The sequence below is a fragment of the Crocodylus siamensis genome, chromosome 6 (assembly GCF_052110815.1).
Source record: "Crocodylus siamensis isolate JL-2025a chromosome 6, ASM5211081v1, whole genome shotgun sequence".
NCBI lineage: Eukaryota > Metazoa > Chordata > Crocodylia > Crocodylidae > Crocodylus > Crocodylus siamensis.
Window position 1 is genome coordinate 74,689,677 of NC_143400.1, and position 27,103 is coordinate 74,716,779.

Below are 27,103 nucleotides of genomic sequence, written 5' to 3' on the forward strand. Positions count from 1 at the left end.
AGTTGGAGCCTGCCCTGCCCTGCCCTCCCCTCCCCCCCCTTCTCTGCAGATGGCAACAGTTGACCTTTCTTTACTCCTCATTTGTACACAAAGGTCTACTTTTTTTCAGCTGATACTTCTGTAAATCTAGGGGAAGTAATAAAGCTGACTTACTGGCAGAGAAGAAATATTCACCTCTCAAGTACATTTGTTTTTTTCCTAACACGTTTTTCCCTTTCTGAATCTTCCTTGCAGCTTACTGTCTTCCCAGCTTTTACAGTCAGAGCTGAAAGAAGCTGTGTGTTGTGGGGAGAGGACATATTTAACAAAATACTCATCAACTAATTTTGTGTTCTGCCAGTCCCCTTTCACGTTTCTGTTTAAGCACATTAAAGAGAAGCTCACAAGTAAACATCGTACTTGTTATTCTCATTTTTAGTCTTGCCCCAGCGCTAGATATTACTGTTTAGGGTGGTGTTCCTGTTCTGCTTTTTGTCTTCCTGAGTGAGCACCCAAAACTCAATCACTTTTGAAAACCATGAGAGAACTGCCTTTCTCTGAGACTCATTGCAATTAATTGGCTTTATTTCACAGCCTTGTGTTACCTGATGGCAGGGTTTTTGCAATGACTTTCATTTGCAATGACTTTGTTTTGAGGAAAGGAGTATCTCTATGTGAGCAGAGAACTTGAGTCAGGACTGCTAAACTCTGTTCTTGGCTTGGCTATTGAATCTCTGTAGCAACTCCATTGAGTTTTGGTTGAATTACTCTGATTTGCACCAGTTTGAATTTGGCCCTTTCTTATTTTAATTAATTACTTCAGTGTGAGGTCCAGATGCAGTCCTCTTAACATCAGTGGGAAAACTTTCTTCTGGTATTATCTGATCCTCCTCTAACATGCACAGGGCCTGATTCAAAGCCCGTTGAATACACTAGAGAGATTCCTATAAAATTCATTTGGCTTTGGAGCTTGACTTTTGCTATATCAGGTTACTGGTACTCATAGACTGACCTCATCATCTGAGGAGAAAATTGGCCTTAACATTGGGGTTTAAGTGATAAATCTTGAGCTGTCCCTCTGCACTGAGCTGCATTTCAGTATATGACTTCATACATCTATTAGATTTGAATGAGGCAAAATAGGACTAATTGTAGACAATGGTGGGGCTACCCAGAAAGTATGAATACCCAGCCAGTATTCTCATGACTTAGATTGGCTGAGTTCAGTTTAACCAACTCTGCAGATTTGTATTTGCTTGAACACCCAGTTGTCTAAAAGCTATTCAAGGCAACTGTTCACTTGCTGTTTCTGGGAAGTGTGCGGCTTAGTCACTGAGATGAAATTAAGTTGCCTACTTTTAAGATGGTGTGTTTAGTTTGCAATCTTGCGTTATCACAGCTGTTCGTTCTGATGGGAACTCAATTTCATTTCCTGTTCAGACCTGGGTTAATTGATTGCATCTTTTTCTGAACTCTGTGCCCTGTTTCATGACATGTAACTGAACTTCAGAGTAGTCTGTAAAATCCACATACAGTTTCAGAGTCCAAAAAAAAATTTTCCTCCTAACTTTGTGTTTTTTGCGTAGTGTATACAGTTGTATTAACTTGATAAAAGGAATAGTGTACAGAAGAAGAGCTACTTGCTAAAACTCAGAAGGCAAATAAGAGGCAGAAATGGGTTGAATCCATGCTACCTTTCCACTATTTACCAGCTCCATTCACTTCCCCCTCCCCTTCCCATTCCATCCAGGAAGAGCACACACCAACCACAAATGCTCCCTCAAACTGATGAAAGGTGTTAGTGCCCAAAAGCTTGTAAAGAAAAATTATTTCCAACTATTTGAGTTAAAAGATGTTGGATTTATCTAAAGATTATTAGAATGTTGTCTGCCTATGTCCTTAGATCAACACAGCTACAACCTATACTCCTATCCCAAAATTAATTTGGCCCATTATTTTAGAAGGTTATCATCCTTAAATGATAACCTTTGTTTTTAGTAGGTGCACAAGGTGTTGTAGTAGTTGGCTTTGTAACTTTGTTGCATTCTTTATAGGTTAGCCAAATTCTTTTCTCTAGTGCATTGGTGCAACTTAATAGAAGTCAATGTTATTTTAGGGTGAGGCTGACCACATGGTATGTGTAACATATATTCAGTTAAGAGTAAGAGGTCCTCAGTGAAGATACAGAAATGCTTATTCCAGAGAGTCCAGGTTGCTTACTCCTTTTAATATAAATAAGCAGCCCAATTTTATAAAGGAGGATGATCAAGTTGGCAGTCAAAGAAAAGGACAGTTTGGTTGGAGACCTCTGTTGCCAGCTCTGCCACTGATTTGCCAAATGATTTTGGACAAGTCAGTCAAGCTTTTCCATGCTTCAATTTGGAAAATGTAAAATGGGGGTGATGATGTCTGCCCATCTCATGTGAGTGGCCTGAGATGAAGGACTTCACCAGTGCCTGGAGACTGTAAGATTCTCAGGAGGAAGGTACTGATAAACCAAGAGACTTTCAAATATGAATTCATAGTGTTAAAAACATTCTCACCCATTTTGTGGTTTAGAGTTCTTTGCCACAAAAGAATTGTTCTTGTTTTTCTGCACTCAAAAAAACAAGTGAAAACTAAAAGCTGGTGTTTTCTGAGTGGTGCCTTGCATCTAAGAAGGTTGAGGACTACTGGCTACATGCATGGTGGAGCAGGAATGAGTCCCCAGACAGCAAGTTGTCTTCCATACAGGCAACAGTTGTAGTTCTTGACCCAACAGCATGTTTGAATTGGGCTTCCTATCTTCCTAAACTAGTCTGCACCACTGCCTTCCTTGCAGTTCCCACAGATAAATGTTGAACAACATTGACTGGGGTGATCCTGCTGACCCCAGTGCCAGAGAATAGGCCTTGACATAATATCCCTATGAATGGTATCAAAGCGTGAAGAACATTTATTCTATGGCGTTTCTTTTGGGGATAGTTCAGGGAGTGGCTGGAAGAACCCACATCCTGCTTGTTCTACTAGACTCCACTGTTCCAGTCCATATACTAGCTCCTGGGGGCCACACCAATAGGGGCTGCATCAGGAAAATCATGGGTTACCTGGCCATGCAGACACTCCCAGCTGCTGTCCCATGTGTCTATACCCAACTCTTCCCTCCCCTACCGTGTCATACTATATGGGCATATTCCCTGCCTTCCCCCACACACTCCTTGCTGAAATATGTACCCTCATGGGCATCCCAAGACCCCGTGATGTATTATGTGGCCTCATGGGCATACCCAGTACTGCCCTGTGCAGGTGTGATTTCTGCCCCCTCCCGAACAACTGTTACTCTCCCCATATATATCAGTGGCTCACCCTCAGCTCCCCATACTGCTCCTCATTAATCTTCCCCCTGGGGAGAGCAGTGGCTGGATGAGAGCCCAGTGGTTGTGACCTGGCCTCTTTTGGGCTGCATGTGGCCCATAGGATGCCAGTTAGACAGCCTTGCTATGCAAGGTTATATACCTGACCTCACCATGGTAATATTTTAGCACGCTTACCTGCTGAGTACTCTTCCACGTGCAGTGCTGCGCTCCTGGCCGTGTGCAGCAGGCTGTGGCTGGACTCTGTGTGTGTGTGGCCCCTGCCTCAGACAGACTTTCCAGACAACTACTTACCTTCCAGAGTAAAACACTGTTTTCAGTCCAAGGCATCTGCTAGCTTAAGTTACAAGGATGCTAAACATAGATAGGGCTTATAGTTGGAGCTAATTACCAACTCAGCTACAAATAAACTCTCCACAGTTACAGAAGAATGGGGAAGGTTTATTGTAATTCGGTCTATTGGAACAGTATAGCACAATGTTGTAGTTATTATGGAAAAAAATAAATTGACCTTTTCCTACAGCTGAAGTTGGCTGAAAAGCTATTAGAAAAACAGTTAGAAAAAGACAGTTTTTTGCCTCATCAAATAATCTGTGCAGCCGAGTGTAGATTTTTTATATGCAGCCATTTTGCCAGGTATTGGAAGGGTAACCCTATAAGTCTATTGGTTGCTAAGCAAGACACTACTAAAATAGGCACACAGTGCAGTATATTCACCTAAGATAATAGCCTCCTGCAATCCCATCAGATAGTACTACTATGGTTCTAATTATCTTGTTGCATAGTTGAATGTGTGTGTCAGGTTCTGTATTTTAGCAGGTTTAGGAACATCAGTCATGTATCAGAAGTCAGCCATGTTTCCAATACCTGTGAAATTTATTTATTTAAGCAGTGTTCAGCATTTATGGTTTTGGTCTTCCTAGAACTTTGATCACTCGTTTAATGCTTTAAATAGGCTCCCAGTGCAAGTAGGTGGCCCTGAAAGCACATTTTGGGTGAAAAAGATGGTTATTTCTGTTTTCAGATTGTCCTCCGCTCCTTACAGTACTTACGTTGACATAAACCTAGTGCAAACATCATTCTACTATACTTGGCAATTGTTCATAATTATATTACTATCAAGTTTGGTAGGAAAATTTGTCATCCAGCACTTTTTTATCAAAAAATATTAAATTATAAATATATTTGTATGAATAACTCGCTACATCTTTTTTATTGCAGTAGGTTTTGAATTTCATTGCATTTTGTTGGAAGGCTGAATCTTGTTGAGGGGTGAAGGGAAAGCTGTGAAATGTTTGGGGGGGGGTTTCTTAGGGTTTTTTTGTTGTCTGGGATTTTTTGCCTTGGGAATAGAACAAAATCGGAAACCATGCTTAGATTATAAGCTTTTGGGGACAGGGATCATCTTTTTGTTCTCTATCCGTACAGCTCCTAGCACAGTAGACCCCCAAGTGCCAAAGAAATACAAATAACGGTACTGTATTTTTCTTACCTATAACCTTTACCTTTTCCCCAAAAACTGGCTGGTAGAAACTGGAGTGCACATTATAAGCAAGGAAGTATGGTAAAATCAGGTTCTACTAGTGGTGCTCAAAGGACCTGCTGGCTGGATCTGGCCTGTAGAGCTTCCCACAGGTCCAGAAATTTGACAGCAATGGGACTGGTGGCAACATTTAATTGCCATGGCTCTGGCAGCCAATTAATGCTGCCACCATTCCCCACCACCAAATTTCCAGATCTATGGGGACGGCCCCTTCTGGTCCCCTGGCCAGATGATACGGCTTCGTTCACTGGATTGGGCTAGCGTACAGGTCCAGACCCATCACGCAGCCCCAGACCTGGCCCATGAGGCCAGACCCATCACATGAGGAGTGGGCTTGACTCCCTAGCTGCTGCTACTCATTTACTACATGGGAGACTTTTTTTTCTTCATTCTGCCTTTCAAAAACCAGGTGCATATTGTTTATAGAGGTGTACTGTGCATGAAAAAATACAGTATTAAATGCCTTTTGCATTAAAATATAAAATGATGCAAAGTAGCTCTTCCATGACTTCACCTTGATCTACATTTAAAATTTAGGTTGGTATGAACAAACAACAGCCCCTACAACAGAGTCCAACTGGTTTCATGTGGAATTTCACAAAGAAAATCACATTTATACTCCTGCCTACAACACATCAGATAATAATATAGCTCAGTTTTTCAACAGAGATGACTTCCTCATGATTTCACACATTGTTTTCAAATAATGTAGTTTGAAGCCTGTTGTTGTCAATGACTGCCTCCAGGAAGGCGGGATTTTTTTTCCACACCCCAGAAAATGTATGTATGTATTCTTCAGACCAACATTCAGTTTCAGCATATTCATTCTGGTAATTTCTTTGGATTAATGTTGTTGTGGTTTTTTGTTTGTTTGTTTTTATCAATGGGTTTATTTTTATCACTTCCACTTGATCTTGGTTTTGTATACACTGTTGTTATCTATCTGAAATATAGAATATTACTCTTAACAAATGTTGGCTTCAGGGACACGTTTTATGAATCAGTGTGGGTGTTTTGTGCATTGATAAAACGTGGTGGAATGCAAGATTCAATTAACTTATAAACATTCTTTTGCATGGGATGAATTATTGATGATAAAACACACAAGATATTAGAATAGGCCTCCTACTCAGGATTTAGCTATTTGTCATACACAGATTCTAACTGTAATAATTTCACATACCATTAATACATGCAGAGAGCACTTTGTTAATCTTTCCAAAGATTCTGTGCATTACAATGTCTTCTCAACAGAATTTGCATCTGAATCTGTATGCTAACATATGGCACCATTTAGAGATCAATATTTGTTGCCTTGGCAAAACCTGATTTGCGTAGCAATAGATGAATTTGAAAAAGAAGGGGGCGGTCTTATGAGTTACTCTTATTGCAAACAATTATTCCTATTGCACACAATGAGACTGAAAGCTCTTAGTGAGAAATCGCGTGTCTCTGAAAGGGAATAGGTCCAGTCCATCCTAGATGTGCCTCCATGTTGATATCGGTGGACCTACAAAACCAATCCTAGATGTGCCTCCATGTTGATATCGGTGGACCTACAAAACCAATCTGTCCCAGTGTATTTAGGAGCAAGTAGTTTGTAGAGGTACTTCATAATATACCCACTTATGTTTTCCTCTTTTCTATTTTTGAAGCTTTAGGATAAATAGAGAGCTAAACTAAAGGAGTATCACCAGTCTGTAATCCAAATACCATTGGACCAGTTACTTAGAGTAGAAACTCCTGGGAACAGGACCAGTTATCCCTTCTTGTATGTCTTTGACTTCATGAGACCAAATACAAATAAATAATAACATCAGGTCCAGAGGCATGCCAAACATCTGCACATCTCCCTGGGCATTCATAGTGGGTGATTTGTAGTGCTTGGGAATTGACCTTTTTATTGTGATATTTTGATAGAATACCAATAGCATGTGAAAGCACGCAGAATGAAGGTGTGGATAAGCTGCTGCAGTCTTTCCTGCCTTTCTCAAGCAAATCACTAATTACAGTTTCAGTTATCCATATTTAAATCCATCACTTGTGTAAAATATAAACATTTTTATGGTTTCAGCATGCAGAGGTAGTTAAAACAAACAATCTGTCTATTCAAATGTTTCAGCCAGCAAAAATATGGCTCACTAAATGCAAAGAGGGAATATTTCATTTTGTGCTAAATGCCACGTTTATGATTTTCAGAAGATTATTTTATTCTGAGTTAATAGCTGCCATTGACAACTATTAAATTGCAGTAAGGCATAAATAGGTGGTAAGGGTAGAAATCTAATAAACCAAACAGCATTATCTGAGGAATATAAAGAAATGTAATTCTTATAAGAGTTGTGTTAAATCGCATAAGCACTAGCTGTCTGAGCTTGGTCATTATTTTATGCTGGCAGATGCGTGTATGCCTGCTGCATGCTTTTACACCTACAAAGCTGCCACATTGCACTCTGTTCTGTGAACGTACAGAATCATTTGTTCCTTTGAATCTCTGCTTTAAGATACAATTTGCTAATAAACCAATGACCTTTGAAGTGTTTCTCAGCTGGCTGGCTAATGATAAGCTGAGTTTTAACAGAGCTGATTTTCTATATGGGTTTCTTTTTTGGTTAATGACATGGATGCTTATGGCAAATTCATTTTATGGCAGTTTAAAGACAACTATTCATATTACTGAAGAACGGCAAGCAAGTGCTTACATGCATAAATGCTATTATTTACTAATATGGGTCACATGTCACACATCCCTTCTGAGATTACTATGATACTATATAAATTATCAAGGAAAAATATTATATTACTAAACCCCCATGTATCTCCAAATGCATATTTTACTTTGCAGAATGTAGATAAGACACTTTCCCTATTCCAAGGAGTTTAACATCCCAGGTCTAGATTTTGATACTGTTACTCCCAGGAGCAAGCTGCTAGTCAACATGATTAAGGGTCTGATATTCTAGCCCACATCTCCACGTGGAGCTATGCCCATCTGTAACATAACTGTGTTATGTAAATAAATTTGTAATACATTTATCAAAGAGCTGGAAGACTTTAATGTGTTTAAAGGTTATCATCAAGGAGAGATGCACTTTGGAATTTCATAAACCACTTATTAACACTCATCTCCAATCTTTGTAGTCTATGATCCTCACTTAAGAAATCTCTTATAAATTGTATCTGCGCTAAATTAGAAATATTGGTTGGGAATTGCTTGTACACAGCCTCGACTGAAGGTGGGATCTGAACACTTTTAACAAATAGCCTGGAACTTTGAAGAATTGCACATAGGTCCAAACGCCTGCAGACTACCAAGAAGTTCAGATCCAGATCAATCAAAATTTGAGGTTTGGGGCCATCTGTACTGTTCCCACGAAACTGGTCTCAAATAACATGGCTGACTGTTGTAGATGGCATTGGCCAAGGACTGCTAAGTTAGCACATGGTTTTCAAAATGCCTTTTGTTTTCAATTGTGGCTCGTTTCAACACTTGCTCATCAAACAGTATGAGAAACCACTTTTGCTGAACGCAGTTAACACAGTTTCTCCATAATGGAATGTTACTTTTTTTCCCTTGAGGTAAAAAAGGTAGTCTCAAACTCTCAATCTGTAGTACCAGTTTGCTCTCATATCCTTCTAAAAGCACTAAATCATTTTTCTATGAAGTTGCATGTTAGTGTTGATTTTGTAGCAGCAGTACAGCTAGCAGAACAAAAGCAAATATTTTTCTGCATAAGCTTCATAATAGTGAAATCAGTTTTCCTTTTCATATTATGCCAGTCCTTTTCTGCTGTACTTGTGATGAAAGATAATTGAACTCTCTGGTGGATTAGCAGCAGATGCTCCTCATCTGGAGACATTTACATTCCTTTTTTCCCTGAAGCACTAACTTTCACAAGAATAACCTTTTGAATAGTATTTGGCTGCTTCATCAAATATGGTTGTGTGATGTATTTGTTCAGATAGGATGCTCCAAATATCAAGAATGTGTATATTTATCATTCTGTAACTCATCTATGGTGAACAAATATCTCTGGAGTAGGAAGCCTTTTTTCTTCTTGTCTTTAGACCATATTGCTTCACCATTGTCCTAAGAAATATATTCAGGTTTAGATTGCCACTAGCCCTTTCATGTGCATACAAGTGCTGGGGAGAAGGCAAGAAGCATTCCACCCCTGAGCTCTTCAACCAAGACCAGTGATCCCTGAGATGGGAAGAGTGCAGTGATTATCCTCTCCTAGCAGTCTTACAAAGGGTCTAGAATGAACGCGGGTTTATCACTCCATACCTCTTCCTCCTCACTGACTAGTCACAGGGAGGGGACCAACCTGCCTTCTCCAAAGGAATGGAGCAGTAGGTTTCCATTCAGGAGCTCTGAAACTTCCTGACTGCCAAACTGCATCCCCACTATGAGACAGCCATATGCCATACTAAGCCCTGCTTTCTCAAAGTCTGGCTTTAATTGTCAGGCCCAAATCAAGCCCTCTTACAGCACGTACAACCCCTCTGATGTCCTGGTGGCTCTGAGCAATGTGTACAGAATTTTACGTAGAGAGCACAGAATTCTGCCTTGGTTTGGATTACCAGTAGCGGATAAGCATGGTGCTGTGGAGACGTACTGCAGTAGCTTTGTTTCTGATGCCCTGAATTGTTTTTGGATGGGTTCAATATTGAGAAATCTTTATTTTGATTCTTTCCAGGGGACACGAGTTTTGGGTGGATTTGAATATTATGAAACTGTATGAAACAGCTGAATTTGACCAAATGCGGAGGCTCTCCACACCTTCCTGCACTGGATCCCCCTCCAACTACTATACAGTTTGGAAATACTTCTGCAGGGACCACTTTGGCTGGAGAGAGTACTCTGAGGTATTTGAACCTTCCCAGAAACCTGCTTTTAGCCTGAAGCCCAAAAGTTTTAGAAGTGTATATTCAAGGATTTTACATGTAATTCCTTTGTAGCCCTTTTGCTAAAATAAATAAATAAATGGTACCCTCTGCACATTGATTTTCTTTCAGGGACCAGTGCTCTTCATTGGTAGAGGGATGCATGCTTTTCACTTCTATTATGAATCAAGTAATATGTAACAGACCTCAGATGTTGCTTCAGAGAGATCAAAGTTTTCCCAGTATCATATGGGTAAAAGAACAGCACAGCAGCACTCCACAAGTCCAGCTGGAGAGTAGGTGTTTGAGTGGAAGGAGTTGGGGCTTGGCTAGCATTTCTACCATTGAATGGAATCATTCACCAAAACCCAGAGGTTTTTTTCAACCGCTATCCAAAAATTGCAGTAGCAACTGTGTGAGATCACTCAGTCCCTGTGGATAGGTTGGCCCTTTCATTTTGCCCAACCCCATCCTGTGTATAGTTCCATGCCCAAATTCTTGCAGTTTGCATTAGTCACTTGGGGCAGGATAATGACTTTCATCTTTTGTGTTCAGTCGTATCATTTAGGCTTCTGCACTGGAGGAACTCACACAGTATTGTAGTGCCAGGTTATCACGTCAGGATAGCATCTCAAGGAAGCAGAATCCTTTTTAGATTTCTCCAGCATGCAGAAGCAGAACACGTACTCAGGAAGTGCAGCCTGCTCTTGCCTATATGCCCTGTTCCTTTTGCATATCTGCACAACAGCTGAGGACAGTGTGGCCCTGTTGGATTCAAGTCATTTTCAGTTTGAGCAGAAGTCATTATGGTTGCAGATGACTTAGGGTTGTTCCAGTAAAAATAGGGAAATAACCACAATTCAAAGAGGTCAGTAAAATGGACTGAGCCACTGAGTCTTCACAGTGCTTGCCTCTTCTGAGAGTGCAAGGACTCAGGAAGCAATGTTTTCAAATTCCCCTGCTACTCAGAGAATGAAACTAGTTGGTTCCAAGGGTGCACCAGAACCATCAAAACTGCAGCACTTTGCTCATAGGCATTTTATATTAGTGTGTTTTCTTTCTTCTTCTTTAGAAACCAGCTAAAAATGTAGAAAATGTATGTAAATATTAGGGTCCTTTTTGAAGGTAACCAGGCAGTTCAGTGTTATAGTTGGCCTGCAGAAAGTGCAATGAAATGAGGACTATGCTTTGCTCAGCTTCTGCTTCCCAAATGACCTGTGATAATATGTTAAATGTGGGAAGCTGCCTAACATTTACTGTCAATTTTAAAAGCAAGTTTGGTCAAATTTGTTAGTTTCAAGGGAGTATGGCTTACTCCTAGGAAACTCTTCCCAGTTTGATTAATTCTTTGCTCTAAAAAGTCACTTTGGGAAAGAATATGAATGGTTGAACATCAGGTTTTCTATATTGTATGCCCCATCTTTAACATTGACTCCTAGTATGATCTTTTACAAATCACATATCCCTTCTCTGCAGTGTCTCGTTAACTCCTCTGTAAAATGTGAAGAATATTATTTTTCTCACAGGGGTAATGAGACTTTTTTAACATTTGTAACACACTTTTAGATCCTTAAATGAAGGACATTTTGAGTGCAGATCAATGACATGAATGAATAAAAATATGAAGAATTTATTACACACAATAATTCATTTTAGTACTGCTTCTGCAACAGACATTTAAGGTGGCTAATATAATTTGTAAAATACTTTCCCATTTATCTCTCTACTGTAGGAGTAGTAACTGAACACAGCAGCTGCACTTTTGTATTAATAAAAAAAGTGCAGAAGTAGTGGAAGATGAAAGCAATGTTAATTATTTCACATTAAGTTGCCATAATGTGAAATTATACTCAATGATTAGATTAGGAAGGAAATACCAAATACTTAAATACATAACAGGGAAAACTAGGCAGGCAGCAATGCTGCACAAGTGAATTGGGGATGATAGGCTGGATATGAGTTAAGAATATATTGCCACTGCAAAAAATGTAAATGTTATTCTATGCTATATTAACACTGATGTTGTACCAAGAGTAGCTGAGAAGCAGTTATTCTGCTCTGCTTGACTTAGTGGGGTCTTAGCATTTGGGACACTACACTTGAAAATGTTGATAAAAGAAGAATGCTGTGGATACAACAACAGTCTACAAATACGTAAAGTGTTGCTATGAAGAGTATGGTAACTGATTGTTCTTCTCCATTGTGGATAAGAAGTAATTGGCTTAATTTTCAGCAGGAGAGATTTAGGTTAGATCATTTGAAACAACTTTTAATTATAAGGATAGTTGGGAGAAATTGTAGAATCCCTGTCATTGCTAGTCTTATAAGAGCATCTTAGCCAAACATCTGTCAGGGAGGGTCTAGGTGTATTTGAAATTTGATCATGTTTCAGAGCACAAGGATGGACTAGATTAGTGGAGGCCAACCTTTTTGGCAGGTTTGCCACAGGGTAGGCTCCTCATCCTTCTCAAGTGCCACTCCAGTCCCTTTCTCCTGCTTGATTTGTTGTTCAGGTTTCTGTTTCCTCCCCGTTGTCCCTGCCCATGCTCTGCCCTCTGAACTTTTCCATGCTCCCTTTTTAATTTGTTGCTCTGCTTTCTGTCTCTTCCTCCTCGCCACATGCCAGACACAGAGGCTGCCTGCGCCACTTGTGGCACACATGCCATGGGTTGACCACACTGGGACTAGATGACCCCCTAAGGACTTTGCAGCCCTTAAGTTCTGCAACACTATAAATTACTTTGCCTGCCTTTCTCAAAACAGCCTGTTGTACGATTGATAGAAGAAGCCAGCTGCCGGGGGCTGAAGGAGGTCCGGTTTGTTACCTGGCACAATCAATATATCCTAAATATCAAAGATGGCTTCCAACAAAATGCATGTTTCCGAAGAGAAATCAAGAGGAGGCCCCTCCTTCGCTCATGTGTCGTGCTGATGCCATTCTTACAGTAAGTGTCTTAGAGAGATGGAGAATTTACTTTGAAGCATATAATTTAATTAAAAGGTATCTTCAAGATAATTACCTTTCCTTCTTTAAGATGCCACAGGGAATTTTTCATTATTGGCTAGGCCATCTGTAGAAATAGTACCTATTTCTAATTTCTAACACTAATAGTCACTAATAGTCACTTCAGGTAGCTAATCTCAAATTCACAAACTTTTATTTTCACCTTTGTGGGTTTTTCAAAACAGGATTCATTTTTTTAAATGAAGCTGCTCAAGCACACGCTTAGTTCCCATTGGAAGGAGTGGACCTTTACTATATACTTAACTAAGCATGTGCTTAAGTACTTTCTTGGTCAGGACCCCATAGGACTTTCAGTTGGAAAGTTGCAAAAGCTATTTGCACTCTTCACCAGCACACTTAAAAAAGTGTGGATAACTTACCCCCACCTTCACCTTTAACTTAGTGCAGCTGCCTCTTAACGTGTAATTCTGCAAGTGTTTCAGAGTCTGTGGCAAGACTGCTGAGCAGTTCAGCTAGGGAAGCAAAGAATAACTTTCAGAATTATGTTTAAGGTAGTTTCTCTGACTTCCATGCATAATTTGTAGATGTGTGCCTGGATTGCACATTCACTGTAAAATAATTTAAGTTGCTTAAGTAAAAGCAGTAGTAAAATATATCAGTGCCAGTGCTAAAGTGAGTGTACAGTGTTTATAGTAGAAATTGAACTGAGCTATAACATTCAAAAACTGGAGGTACATTCTGTTTGTTCCATGTGTTTACAGCTGAGATTTTGATTCATGCTTTAGTCTATGAAATGGGTATCTGAATACTGTAATCCTTGCAGCTGGGTAAAATTTTAAATGATTGATTAGTAGCTGGATCCCAACAGGTGACAAGCAACCCCAGCTCTTGTCTTATGAGACACGTGGCTATATACTCCCAAGGTCAGGCCAATAATGCAGAACACTTCCACATAATACAATAATTGTGTTTGAAATAAAATGGGCAGCTTTAAAAAAAATCATGGGAGCAAAGAAATAGTCTGCAAGCACAATTCCTTTAATGGCCTTTTCAGGCCTCACTCTTCATTAATGAACATGACAGGGCAAACCTCTGAAGTTCCCAATCCCTTTAAGTCAATCAGAGTTTTGCCTCAGTAAGGATTGTAGAACTGAATCCTGTGTCATGAAGTCTGCCATTTACAGTCAGGAAAGCAGATGAGCATTAATGGAAAACAGTGGCCAAAAATACAGGGGATATAATTGGAAGAAACTTAATCATGTGTGAACTGGGTCTGCATTTTAACACACTTTCCCCTTGAGTGGCCACTTTTTCCTGTTTTTCCTCCTTGGAAACTATTTTTAGCTTGTAGGAAAAACCAATTTTTGCATTGTGAACAGCCCTGTACCTGCCTTGTACATATTGGGAAAGAGTATGAGAAACCTTCTGTTTTCTATATTCCTGGAACCCTTTGTGTTAAGAACCAGGCACAGCCTTGTGTGGGAGACCAGACAGTGCTCTCTGCCAGAAGCAGAGTGGTGCTAAACTACCTGAAAGGGAACTAATCCTGAATTCCTATCTAGCACACACTGGAAATATCACCAGGCCTGCAGCTATGCGGGGTGTAAAATATGGCAGGATTTAGTCTACTGTTTCTAGAAGTCAGTATTTTTTGGAAGTGTTACATAGTATCAGCAGTGTCAGATACTGTAAAGTAATTCCTGGATACGTTGTTTCTACTGATTTAGCCTGAGGGCGTTCAGTCTCACAACTGGATGACATTGTGAAGAACCAGCCTGTATTGTATGATTTGTCCTTCCTGCTACATGCACTCTGATGCAGACTAAAGCATTTGAGGCAAAGAGGGTCAAGGAACCTCTTGATTCAGGCCCAAGAGTAGAAGAAGGGCAGGCCAGCTGCCCTGAGAGAAGGCCTGTGCAAGTGGGGATGGTTGTAGGGATGTAGGAGCTTGACCTTGCATCTGTTTGAACAAACATCTGGTATGTATCTGGACTCCAGAACATTTGACTCACTCAGAATCCTTATCCTAATGCAAATCCTTATTTCACCCCAAAGCCGTTACAACACTCCAGGGTTTTGGCAGCTCCTACCCCTTGTCCCTAGTGCCCAGTTTATGTGGAGAATCATGCTTGGCAAGGTTTCACTGTGGCAACTATGCACTTGTCACCTTACCAGATGAATAATATCTGAGGGGCTCCTTCCCATCAGACTCCCTGCATTTGTTTCTTCAGGGTGTTACTGACTGATGGACCTTTGCTATGGGTCCTTGAACATCAGAGCTACAGCTGTACTTGAAGTTTGCCAGATTACTGTGCACTTCTCTGCTTTTCATTGTCTTTGATCAGCTGGGGCCCTGTTAAAAACAAATTTAAAAAAAAAGTTATGGTTTTCAAGAATAATTAGAGATGAAGCATTCCTTGTTTTATCAAATCAACTGGGGGCAAACTTGCTCACCCATCAAAGGCCAAATGAGGAACTGTTGCATTGTAGTCTTTTTGATTAGAACTCATAAAAATGCCATTTTTGTGATCTCACCAGCACAGCTGGAAACGTTATTGTCAGAGTCCAGTAGTTAGGAACATATTGTCCTCTTAGCAAAGGGGTGGAAGTCATTAGTCTGACTGGCGGCTTGGCATGCTGGGCCAATCAAAGAAGATTTAACTGCTGTGTTAGGGCTAGAATGCTCATTAGCTCACTGAATTGTTATAGCATCATAATTGTGAGGTGAAAGTTAATTTGTTCAGAGCCTCAGAACAAGTAATTGTTGGAAACATTTTTAGTTCCAGTCTTGTGTGGGGAAAACTGAGAACTGTAAAAGGCAATTGGAGAAAAAAAACCAAACCTGGACTTCACTTCCAGTTTATAAGAATTCTGATTCTAATCTTGGGGAAAAATAAAAACCCAAGGTGTTTTCCTTCACATCCAACTGCTCTTTTGCTACTGAGACTGTTGTACTGCAGCATAAAGATGTGGTTCTGAGGTGCTGAGCACCCACAACTCCTTTTTGATTTTTAATAATGGTCCAGAGAGAGTTCAGCATCACTATGGGTGACATCTTAACGCCTGGATGGACAGCAAGATCTCCAGATTATGTTCTGTGAGATTTCCATTCCCTGTTGGAAATGCCACTAATTCTTAATTCACTTATTCAGACCTGATAATTCTTACAAATAAACCAACAGTATCATGTTTTACAAAGGGACAGCAGTGTGCTATAGGGGGTTGTATGGTTGAGGCTGTTCTATACCACTTCACTAGTTCACTGTGATGTCCAGTGTCATTAAAGTCAGCATTTGCCTACAGTCACCATACAGTGAGATCTAGGATTACCATGTTTTTCCTCTATATTTAAAACAAGAGATAAACTTGGAATAGGTTACTTGAAATAGAAATAGCACTAAATGTGTAGTAACCATTGATAAATGTTGACTTTTTAATGGTTTCCCTGTATTATAAATGCTTACAATTAATTTACTCTTGTCAAAACAAATGAACAAAGTACATTAAGTGATGCAATGGTTTTATTGTTTTTGCTCACTTAGTAATCCAGAATATTTGTTAATCTGCACCCTAGTCATTAGGGTGAATTAGTGAGGGTCTACTGTAATCTTACAGTACCCACTGACCTTTTGATCATAGGAGCAAAAATGCAACAAACAAACCCGCATCATAGTATTTCAGACAGATTCAGAAATTGTTATGCAGAAGAATGTTTACAGTCCATCCTCTGGTTTTCCTTTAAACTATGTGACATCAGGGGTCAAATTCTGAACCCAGTTAACTTGTTATAAAGAAATCCAGAGCTGAAGTCACTGAAGCGTCTGTAGATTTTTATCACCATGAGATGAGAGTGTGGTTAGTGGTTCTCTTTTTCAACACTGTACAACATCTAAGATAAATGTGAGGTAATAGTTTTAAGAGTAACTGTACTCTGCAGTGTATCTCTTTAAAAATGGCATCTCTTTAAAAATGGCATAATGTCAGTTAACTGCCTTTTTAGGACCCAAATCCAACCTGATCAGTTTAAAGGTAACTTTTTCAGAAAGTTATCCTGAGCTTTTCATGGCTCACACTGCCAATAAGAATGAATCTGCAATAAGAATTTAATTAATTATTCTGTTCATAATGCTCACTCTTCCATAATTACCTTGGCTTTGCACTGTAAGTGGGAGTAAAAAGCACAGAAACACAGTCTAGTCGCTGGAGTCCCAGTGGGAATGCAGAGCAATGGGTTAAGGAAGGAATTCCTAATTTTCTGGGAGAACCATACTACAACAGAAGGAAATTGGCTCCAGTTGTGTTGTCTTCTGTTAATACTTTGACAGTCTCCATAGTCCAATAATAAACATTATATAAAGATGTTACAAGGAGCTGAATCTGCTTGCTGTTCCCCTGCACCAACTCTGACCAAAATTCAGGTATATAGCAAGTAAAGCAAACAGGATTCGACCCAGATGTAGACACGATGCTCAAATAAGTTACTGCAATATTGCAAGTTCTCATGTCCCCCCTTCCTCCAATATGCAGATTTTTCCCATTTCAGCAGTGATAAGTTTATAAAATAAAATCAACTACTTAACAGGCCTGATTAATACAAAACTACTCAGACTAGGAGCTAGATACACAGCTGTACCTTGTGTATCTTAACACTCTAGGGCAGTGGTGCCCAACTCATCTGGCCCCTCAGGCATGTAAGGCCACCTCATCTGGTCTGCAGAGATCCCCACTGGTCCAGAAACTGGGCAGTAGGATGAGTGGTAGCAGCATTAATTTCTATGGCTTCAAGAGTCCTGGCCAATAATGTTGCCACAGCTACCCTCATGCCAGATTTCTGGACCCTTGAGAAGCCTCACAAGCTGAATTCAGGTCATGAGCCATATCTTAGTCACTCTGATCAAGGAGATCAGAGACTTCATAATCTTGCAAACACCAAATTGCTTATTCATGGTTCCTGTTTGCTTATTGCCTTCACTGTGGCCTGGCCATAGAATCAGAAGAAAGCATCAGTATCTACTTCCTTCTCCCCTGCTACTTCCGTATGGAAACTGGACTATGATAAGGTCAGATGCTTGTCTGGAAAAGCATCATAGTCTCTAGTGGTTCCACTGACTTCAGCTGAACTACAGTGACTAAAGATCTGGTCCTCAAAGTTCAAAGACATAGAACTTGACTCTCTGATGCTATGTGGATGTCAGCAGGCACATCTACATGTTTATTGATGTGCCATAGTTACTGCACATTAAGTCTGGCATTGGTTTGAATGCTTAGGCATTAAACAGATGCAATACCTGGTATGTTCTTTTTAAACAAGCTTTTGAGCTATGTAATTTGTGGTGTGGCTGTCGGGCAGCGATTGTTTAAGAGATCTTGTTGACTAAATAAATACAATTTGAAAGTATTTTATGTGGGAATGTTCAAGTACAAACTCTTTCTCTTTCCTAACCTAGGACTCTGGGTGGTAATCCTCCAGTTCCTTCTCCGTCAACTGAACCAGTCCCTTCCCAAGTCTTCTCTCCAGCTGCTGTTACCTCTCCCAGCTTTTACCCTGAAACTTGGATTAATATGGATCCAACTCAGGACTTCATCCAAGTGCCTGTTTCTAAGGAAGATAAGAGCTATAGAACCATATATAATCTTTTTCACAAGACTGTGCCAGAGACCAAATACAGAATTTTGAAAATACTAAGAGTGCAAAATCAGTTTCTTTGGGAGAAATATAAAAGGTGAGTCAATGCAAATGTTTTTTGTTTGTCATTAGGCTCCCACCTATAAAAATGATAGTGTTGGCTGTGAAATGTAAGCTAAGTGTTAAAGAGGATTCAGGAACACTGGGAAGTCTATTTTGAATAAACAAGAGCTTGAATAATTTTGTTTGAAAAATAAACTCTGGTATACACACATCTTAAAAACGCTTGTTAAAGGAGGTTTGCATGCTGCAGATTGACATGTTTAGTAAAATATCTTTTCATAGAAACATCAAAGCAAGTGCAAAATATCTAGATAAACAACTTGGAGAACACAAGGTTGTTGTGTCACTGCAGAGCAGCCCATGTGCAGTCAATTCTGCCTTTGTAACCAATGACTAATTCTTTTCTTCAAGTAATCGCTGCAGTAAAGAGTGACTTTTGACAGATATCTTGGGGATTGGTGATGGGCCATAGAAGCTTTAATCTCTAGGTTGCTCATTCAAATCCAGATCAGTTTGGGATAATTGAAAGTTATAATTCCCCAGCTGTTCAGTCTCGGAAGTTAAATGAATTTGTGGACTTTAATCCAGTCCCCAAACTTACCACCACAGTGTCAGTGAAGTTCAGGGGATTGTATGACCATGGAGACTGACTTATGGCCAAAGAGTAAAATTTATCTCGGCAGAGAGAGCCCCCAACAAAGGCTGTCTGTTAAGTCCTACTTAGGCACTCTTACAATGGTCTGAATAATACAAAGGCGTTTTACACAGGTGTCAATTTTGCCTTCCAAATGTGGCAAAGATAAATCAGGAAGTATGCAGGAAGTGCTGCTGCCTACATTGCTGTGAATAACAAGAGTTTCTGTCTCTAACACCAGCAGTCCAGCACTTTTCAAAAGCACTGGATTTGCACTTTTTTTTTTTTTAAACAGAGAAGATCCATGTTAGGGTCTATGCAAATGCATTCCCATTTCCTCCAGTGTTCAGAAGGATCAAACTCTGGCATAAAGCATTTTTCATCCATAGATGTGCATTGCAAATTCATAAAATTCATTCTTTTATTTTTATGCCAGGAAAAAGGAATACATGTCTAAAAAGATGACTGGGCTTGACAGAATCATGAATGAACGGCACCTCTTCCATGGCACCTCCCAGGATGTTGTGGATGGAATCTGCAAGCACAACTTTGATCCCCGGGTCTGTGGGAAGCATGCTACCATGTTTGGACAAGGCAGTTACTTTGCCAGAAAGGCAAGCTACTCTCATAATTTTTCCAAAAGATCCCCCAAGGGGGTTCATTACATGTTCTTGGCTAAAGTGCTGACAGGAAGATACACTGTTGGCAATCATACCATGAGGAGACCTCCACCTGTGAACCCTGGTAACATCACTAGTGACCTTTATGACTCTTGTGTGGACAATTACTTTGAGCCTCAAATTTTTGTCATTTTTAATGATGACCAGAGCTACCCTTATTTTATTATTCAGTATGAAGAAGTTAGTAATACAGTTTCCATTTGAAAAGCCATCTATGCTGCTAAATTATTCATTCTGATAAACTCTTTATCTGATGTGTAGCAGTTTTTGTGAGAAAATATGGACTTAACAGAACACAGTAAAGTTACTGGCTAGGAGAGAAGGCTTTATTATTACAGAAAAAGAAAAAAAGAAAAGAAACTCTGAAGCGACCAATTGTGCACTTGCTGTTTGATTATGTATGTGCAAATTGTAAATATTTTCCCACTGTTTATAGCTGAAAAATCTATGCCTTTTGTTATAAAACACTGTTTATTTATGTTAGTAAATATTCATGTTTAAAAATCTTGTTTGTGCAAATAATTTAAATGATGTGTTTAGTGTATTGATTTACACTTGACTTGAAAATTGCTTGGGCTCTGATCTAAATCAGCAGATTCAAATAATTTGTACCCAAGAGGGTTAAAATAATTGGTCATGGATCAAGCTAAACCACTAATTTTGGTTGTTCAATTAATCTTGGAACATTAGGAAAATTCCACAAGGACTGGGAGAAACCAGGTGGTAAAAGTTTGAAATGGATGCCCAAATACATGTTAATTTGATTAACATTGATTCTTGCCAAAATTATGGAAAGGATGATGGGGATTGTAGTCCTTGAAGAATTAAGAGTAACAGCACAATCAATACAATCACCATGGTTTTCAGGAAAGTAAATCAAGCAAACCTGCTGTCATTTTGATAAGATTACACAGGAGCTGAACCAAAGCCCACGCAGGTCAGTGGCAAAACTCCCCATATTAGTGCACATCACTGAATTGTTCAATTAGGTTTAATTACCTGAGTCCATCATAAAACATTTCCTTCTGTTACATAGGTACATAGATCTAGATACATAGGTACATTTTTTAATGGAAAAATGGTCTTTAAACTGGAATCTGAAGTCATTTTAGAATGATGATTTGCATTTTATGAAAATCTAAATAATTAAACAATGACCATGCCTCCCTTCCACATCTTCTGAGCCTATTTTGTTTTGCCAGTCTCAGTTAATCCTGCCAGTTTCACCTGCGTGACATGAACAGACAGCAGTTCCATAAGACACTCCATATCCTACAGTTTAGCTAAATAATGAATGCATCTCAAGTGTATTAATCAGCGTTACTGCTCAGCATGCTCTCTTACTGTCCAATTAAGTCAGTCTCATTTCAGCAATGCAGTTCATAAAAGTGTCCTGGAGACACTCAGGCCCTGTCTCCACTAGAATTGTATGATGCTTACTTGCAAGATGATAGCTGTCACCCAGCTACAATTTACTCTTGTCTTCATCAGGGTTTGACAGAATTACCTTTTATAGCAAATACATAGCCCAAAGGCTTATGCCTTGGGTTCACAGTACCCTAGTATAACTCCATTAACTTACACAGAGGTATCTCACACTGTTGTGAAACGAACATTGGGGTCCAAGTGCTTTGTGCTGCTGTGGATCATCATCAGCTTTCAGCTTGTTTCCTAGAAGTGTGGAGGCTCCTTTGCTGCTTTGAGTGCCGCATCACCTCCCCTCTACGATTGGCCTTCTTGACTGCCTCCCCACACTGCCGGCCCATGTTCATCATCTGTAAGTGTGGTGCCGGTTCTTCCTCCCCATGTGCAACACCTTGCACTTATCACTCCGCACCCACATCCCCCCACATCTTAGTGTCATCAGCAAACTTGCTTTCTACCCCCTCATCCAAGTCACTGATGAAGATGTTGAACAGCAGTTGGCGACCCATTTGACCGTGTGGGCATCGACACCACAGTCTCTCAGCTTTTTGATGAGGACAGGGTGAGAGACAGTGTCGAAAGCCTTCCGGAAGTCCAAAAAGACTACATCCACAGCAACCCCTGCGTCTAATGATTTGGTGACCTGATCGTAAAAGGCCACCAGGTTGGTCTGACAAGACCTGCCACTGATAAACCCATGTTGGTTGCCCCTAATAGGGACCACAGAAGCTGGCCCAGACTTGAGAGGCAAAAGGTTCTTGTGTCAGCAGTGCCACATGGCTGTAATCCCCCTCCCCCAGAAATGCTTTGCTGCTGCCTAGGAAGGAGCAGCACCGTCACATGGATAAGTTGAATGAGGGAGGTGGGAATCTAAGCAGCTGGCTCCAGTTAACTGCCAACCTCTTCAGACAGTAGGAGGAGAGCTAGCTCAGCCTCACAGAAGGGTGAGACAATGCCTTAGGGAAAAACATTCATGAGAGAGCTAGGCTCAGGCTGGTGCCTGCTTCCTGAGGAGATACGGACTTTCCAAAGGTAAGAGAACTGCGGGGACTCAGTATGTTGTGGGGGTTGGGGAAGCTTGCTGATAAGGGGGCGCTGGGACAGCCCCTTTCAAGGTCTGCTACAGCCTCTGTGCTCATTTCTCCTCTGTAATAGTTAAGACTGTTCTGGCCCCTGCAGCAGGAACCTGGTGGCACCGTCCCAGTGCCCTACCAGTGCATGCATGGCCTGGAGTCTGAGCAACAGGGCTAAAGCTTCACATGGCGCTGTCTCTTCAGAGAGCTCTTTCATCTGAGTGGTGAATCACTAATGTTACAGCCTGCAAAGGGCTGTGGTAGCAGGAAGATCAAGGTGCTTTTCTGTGGACCCAAAGGTGTGAATTTGAGCCCTGCTCTGGACTTGTACCAAAGACTGCCCCCAGTTGCACCCCAGTATAAATGAGTACCTGACCCTTCAGGCTGGTGAACCCGAGGCAGCTGGCTGTGACACTAGCCGCACCCCTGCCTGGTGTGCTGTTGGGTAACTGTGCTATAAGAAAGGGCTGCAGAGCTTGGGCAGACCTCTCTCTGATGCTGCAGCCTCACTGCTGTCTCCGCCATGTAATTGTCTAAGCCCGGCTGCCTTTCTTGCCAGCACCTCTGGTGCCAGGCAGCAGCAGCTGTCAAGGCCAGGTCACCAGAATATGGGTGTACCTGTATGCATACTGTGACTTGGCACAGCTCTGCTTCAACAGCCAGAGCAGGCAGTGCACTTGGAAAGCATCTATTGCTGAATGGACCATGGCAGCCAGCTGAAAATGTGGCTGTGCCTTCACTTGGCTGCTGGGTGGTGGCAGGAACTTCACTGCATGTGGCAGAGGGGGAGTGACTCCTGCAGCGGAAAGGAGGGATCTGTTACCACAGAGTGCTTGGGCTGGGCCCAGGTTCAGCGTATGGCAGAACTGTTCTGCTGGCAAAACTAGGCAGTGCACGAAGCCTGAGACTTTAGTCTGCCATTTGGTAGGTAGCTGCAAGCCTGTTTGCTACCACCCTGCCTATGCATTGCTGGAGGAGGAAGACACTGCAGAGAGCTGTTTCAAAATATGCAGAAGTGGACTCTGAACAGCGTCCTCAGGCTGCTATACAATACAACCCCAGAGATCCTGCTGTTTCAGGATCCTTAACTATGGATCTACTTCAACTGTGATGAGACTAAACAATTTTCATGGGTTGATTGCAGCATAAAGAGCAATTTTTGTGGATATTTTCCAGTGCTCTGTCAATCCTGCCCCTTGCCTGCTGATTGGCAGAGAGGCCCCAGCACAGGAGAAGGGATAAGGGGGCAGTCGCTGTCTTATCTGCTGCCCTTCATGCACCCCTGCCAGCTGGCACCTTCCCCCTCACCCCCACAGGGTGGGCTGAGAGGCCATGCCATGGCAGCTGCCATGATTGCTGACTCCTACTGAGGAGCCAACATCTTATTTTTGTTTAGCTATATTTTTTAGGTTGATTTCATGGACAGTCCTGGATTTTGCCATTTCCATGAAATCACAAATTGAGTAGACCCCAAGTCTTAACTATGCCAGGCTGGAGGAAGAAATTGTCTTCCACTAGCATGGGGCTAACTAGCCTGGTTCATTCTGAAGTTGATTGGCACTTCAGAGGTCTCACCATGGTGTCACTATGCCAGGAGTTGATTCCTGGCTTAAGGAGCAGCTTTGATAAAGCCATATCCATCTCTCCATTTGCTCTAAAAAAGGGCTGCCACAACAGGACAGGGAGGCTAAAAGGGGTAGTAGAATTGTCTGCCCATCGAACAGGACTTGGAGGAGCCTGTTGGTGCTTGCGGTCCTCTGGAGAACCAAGAGGAGCCTGTTGGTGCCAGGAACCACACAGGTACTGGGGGCCTCCCTTTCCTTGCAAAGGCTAATGGAGAACAGCATCTCATCTCTTGTGACAGGCAACAAGGGGAGAAGGACGGTCACAGTATGGCCCAGAACCTAGTCAGGGTGGCAAAGGTACTTCTGAAGGGCAGGAAGGAGGTGGTATTGGCTGTATGCATCCTAGGCCTGCATGAGGATTTCATCATTTTCTGCACAGTTGGTGTCTGCTATAAAGAAGACATTCATTTGCATAATATCTGGATGTAGGGCTTGGACAATTGTGGCTTGCTTACATGGGAAAGTTACACGCTGGCATGGACTAAGGTCAGGCTAAATTGCTTTAGTTCTATTGGTTTTCATAGAATCATAGAAAATTGGGGTTAGGAGGGACCTCAGGAGGTCAGCTAGTCCAACCCCCTGCTCAAAGTAGGATCAACCCCAATTATATCATCCCATCCAAGGTTTGTCTAGCCGGGTCTTAAAAGCCTCCAAGGATGGAGATTCCACCACCTCTCTGGGTGACCTGTTCCAGTGCTTTATTAAGTAAATCCTCTATCCCCCAGTTTGTTGCTTCTAAGCTGGGTTGAACTCCTTTGTAGGAAAAACACAGTCTTGGCACTTGTCTTGCACAATCTTGCCCAGAGAAGCTCAGTGATGATACATTGGTTAACGATATGCAGTTGCATTGCAGGAGGAATGGGGGGGAGGGGAAAAGGATGTTCTTTCTAGGTTCTCTCCCAAAATAAGGTTCACCCACATGTTACAGCATTAATAGCTGACTCTGTAACTCTCCAGAAGATCCCCTCTATTCTTCCTTATATGGTTTGAGTAGTGGGGTGGCCAATGTTGTCTTCTAAAGTTTTACCACTAAGCAATTTCTATTGGGTATCAATCAACTGCCCCATTTGCTTAAAGTGTATGTTGCAACATCTTCAAACTGAGGCAGTGATGCCTTGGTCCCATTGGGCTCATGCACGGAGGCTAGCTCATCAGTTGTCAGGTTCTGTCTCCACTTCAGTTAGCCTGGTAACTGGGTGAAGTGTCCCTACTGCAAAGCCCTACATCTGGTATAAAAGTAGATGTGAGGTACTGAGACTTCGGTGATTCATGACCTGTGGCTTTGCTATGTTGCTCAAAAGCCTTCTCAACCACATGCCCTAGCACCCTTGGGTGCTGCCAGATCCCTTGAAAGGTGCGATGAGGTGTGAGGAGATATAAAGAAGTGAAGCATGGACTCAGGCTTGTTCCTACCTGGCTGACACTACCCCCTCTTCTCCGTCCAGCAATTCTGCAAGGAAATAAGCACTGTAAGATAAAAAACAATTTTTGAATGTGGGTGCCAGTCAGTTAATAGAAGCTATGGAGGGGTGCCTCAAGTCTAAAAAGGTTGAGAAGCACTACTCTAAAGTCATCTCTGGTGTGGTAGGAGCAAACTTGCCTGTTATCGAAGGATGTGATGCCTTGTGTGTCCACATCCTTGCTTTGGAGGATAAATTAAGATAAAGTGAACATAACATAACCATGTCATGTCAGTTGCTTTGGAAGATAAGCAACACTTTTAAGCAAATAGTATTCACTGTTAATCAAAGCTCTTATTACAAGCTTTGTTCTGGACTTCCTGTATCTCCATTTCTTAAACACTTGCACAATGGGGGATAGAACAGCAACAATTACCTCTGCAAAATACACAGCCTGGGGTCTGCAGCCTACCTAGGGTGTAAACAAAACATGGTGCACACAAAACATGGATTACAAACAAACCATGGACTGTGCCATAGAAGGGCACACTGTCAGAGCCTCTGTTCTAGCCCTTCTGCTGGTGGGGGTTGGAGAGTACTGAGCACATCTGCTCATGGGGTCTATCAGTCAGATCACACAGGCTGGCTCACTGCCCTGGTGTTGTTCAAAGGCTCAGTGATGTTGGAGTATAGAAAAGAGGTCACTGGAACAGGCTGGATTAGGAGTGGGGCCTGCTGCCTCTTCCCTGTAGATTAGGGGTTTTGATTTATTTTTAAAATTGTCTTTGGTTGGAGCAGAATGAAGATGCTGCTGCTGGGGAGGGGGTCGCTATTGCAAACCATAGGGGGAAAGTGATGGAACCCAACAGTTGTCAGCTGTCTTGTATAGAGATCCAGGAGGTCAGAAGACAGCTCGATCAGTGTCTCTTCATCTTCTGTCTCGCTTGCTAATGACTCTCATGCTATTGATTGGATGTTTGCCCTCTAGAAGCTATATTGAGAGCTTCAGCAAATCTGGGCTAACAAATAGCCCAGATAATTTCTTGCTGTCCAAGTTTGGATTTGGCTTACATGGGAAAGGTTCAGTATCCTTCTGTCATCCTATAATGAGCCACTAAGGAAACACAGCTTTCTTTTCTTTCCGTCTAGCATCTGCGCAGACAAGTCTGTGCACATACTGGTACAATAAATAACACATTTACTTTAGTTACTAATAGTTCATTTAACTTTATGTGCATTTCCTAAATTATAGCTCTCTGTTTTCCAAAGATAGAAAACTGTGAGCAACTGATTAAAAAACAGTCTGTAATCCTCTTCCTTCCCTGTCATCCTAATAGCACCTAGTACTTTACACACCTCCAAAAAGAAATTTTGGCATTTTTTCACACACTGTTACTCAAAGTTCAGAGGACTAGATGCTCTTTTAGTTCTTCCTAGTTTTACATTTTTAACTACACTTAAAGCAATGAATAGTTATTTCCAGTTTACTCCTAGTGACAGCACTATCAAAGTAGATGTTAAAACTGCTCTGTATTAAGAAAAGTGATCCAGTCATTTACCTGACTTGACTAATCTTCTTTGAATAGGGAGGAGGTGTCTAATTTTTTTACTAGTTGCCCATCAAAGGTTTCTTGACAACCCATGTTTAAATAAACAGGATTCCTACAGAACATGCAAATGCTGATGGGAGCAGAACAACCACACTGGTACAAAGCCTCCTGCTAGTAAATCAAGATTTCACTCCCTTGCCAAGGAAAAGGGCCATCCATTTCTGCTTGTCAATGTTATGACGAATCTTTAGCTCACCAGTGAATCAGATGGTAATGAGTTCTCTCCTGTCCCCCACGAAA

General features: G+C 41.3%; 1 protein-coding gene across 1 annotated transcript in view; it reads left to right on the top strand.

Moving 5' to 3' along the window:
- Positions 1-20,234, top strand: part of TIPARP (TCDD inducible poly(ADP-ribose) polymerase) — a 31,528-nt gene extending 11,294 nt beyond the window's left edge. The window contains exons 3-6 of the mRNA XM_090051803.1: positions 9,576-9,744; positions 12,526-12,707; positions 18,175-18,450; positions 19,487-20,234. Coding sequence (XP_089907929.1) covers positions 9,576-9,744; positions 12,526-12,707; positions 18,175-18,450; positions 19,487-19,934 — 1,075 coding nt within the window. The 3' untranslated portion in view covers positions 19,935-20,234. The remainder of the gene's footprint in view (positions 1-9,575; positions 9,745-12,525; positions 12,708-18,174; positions 18,451-19,486) is intronic.
- Positions 20,235-27,103: the final 6,869 nt, after the last annotated feature.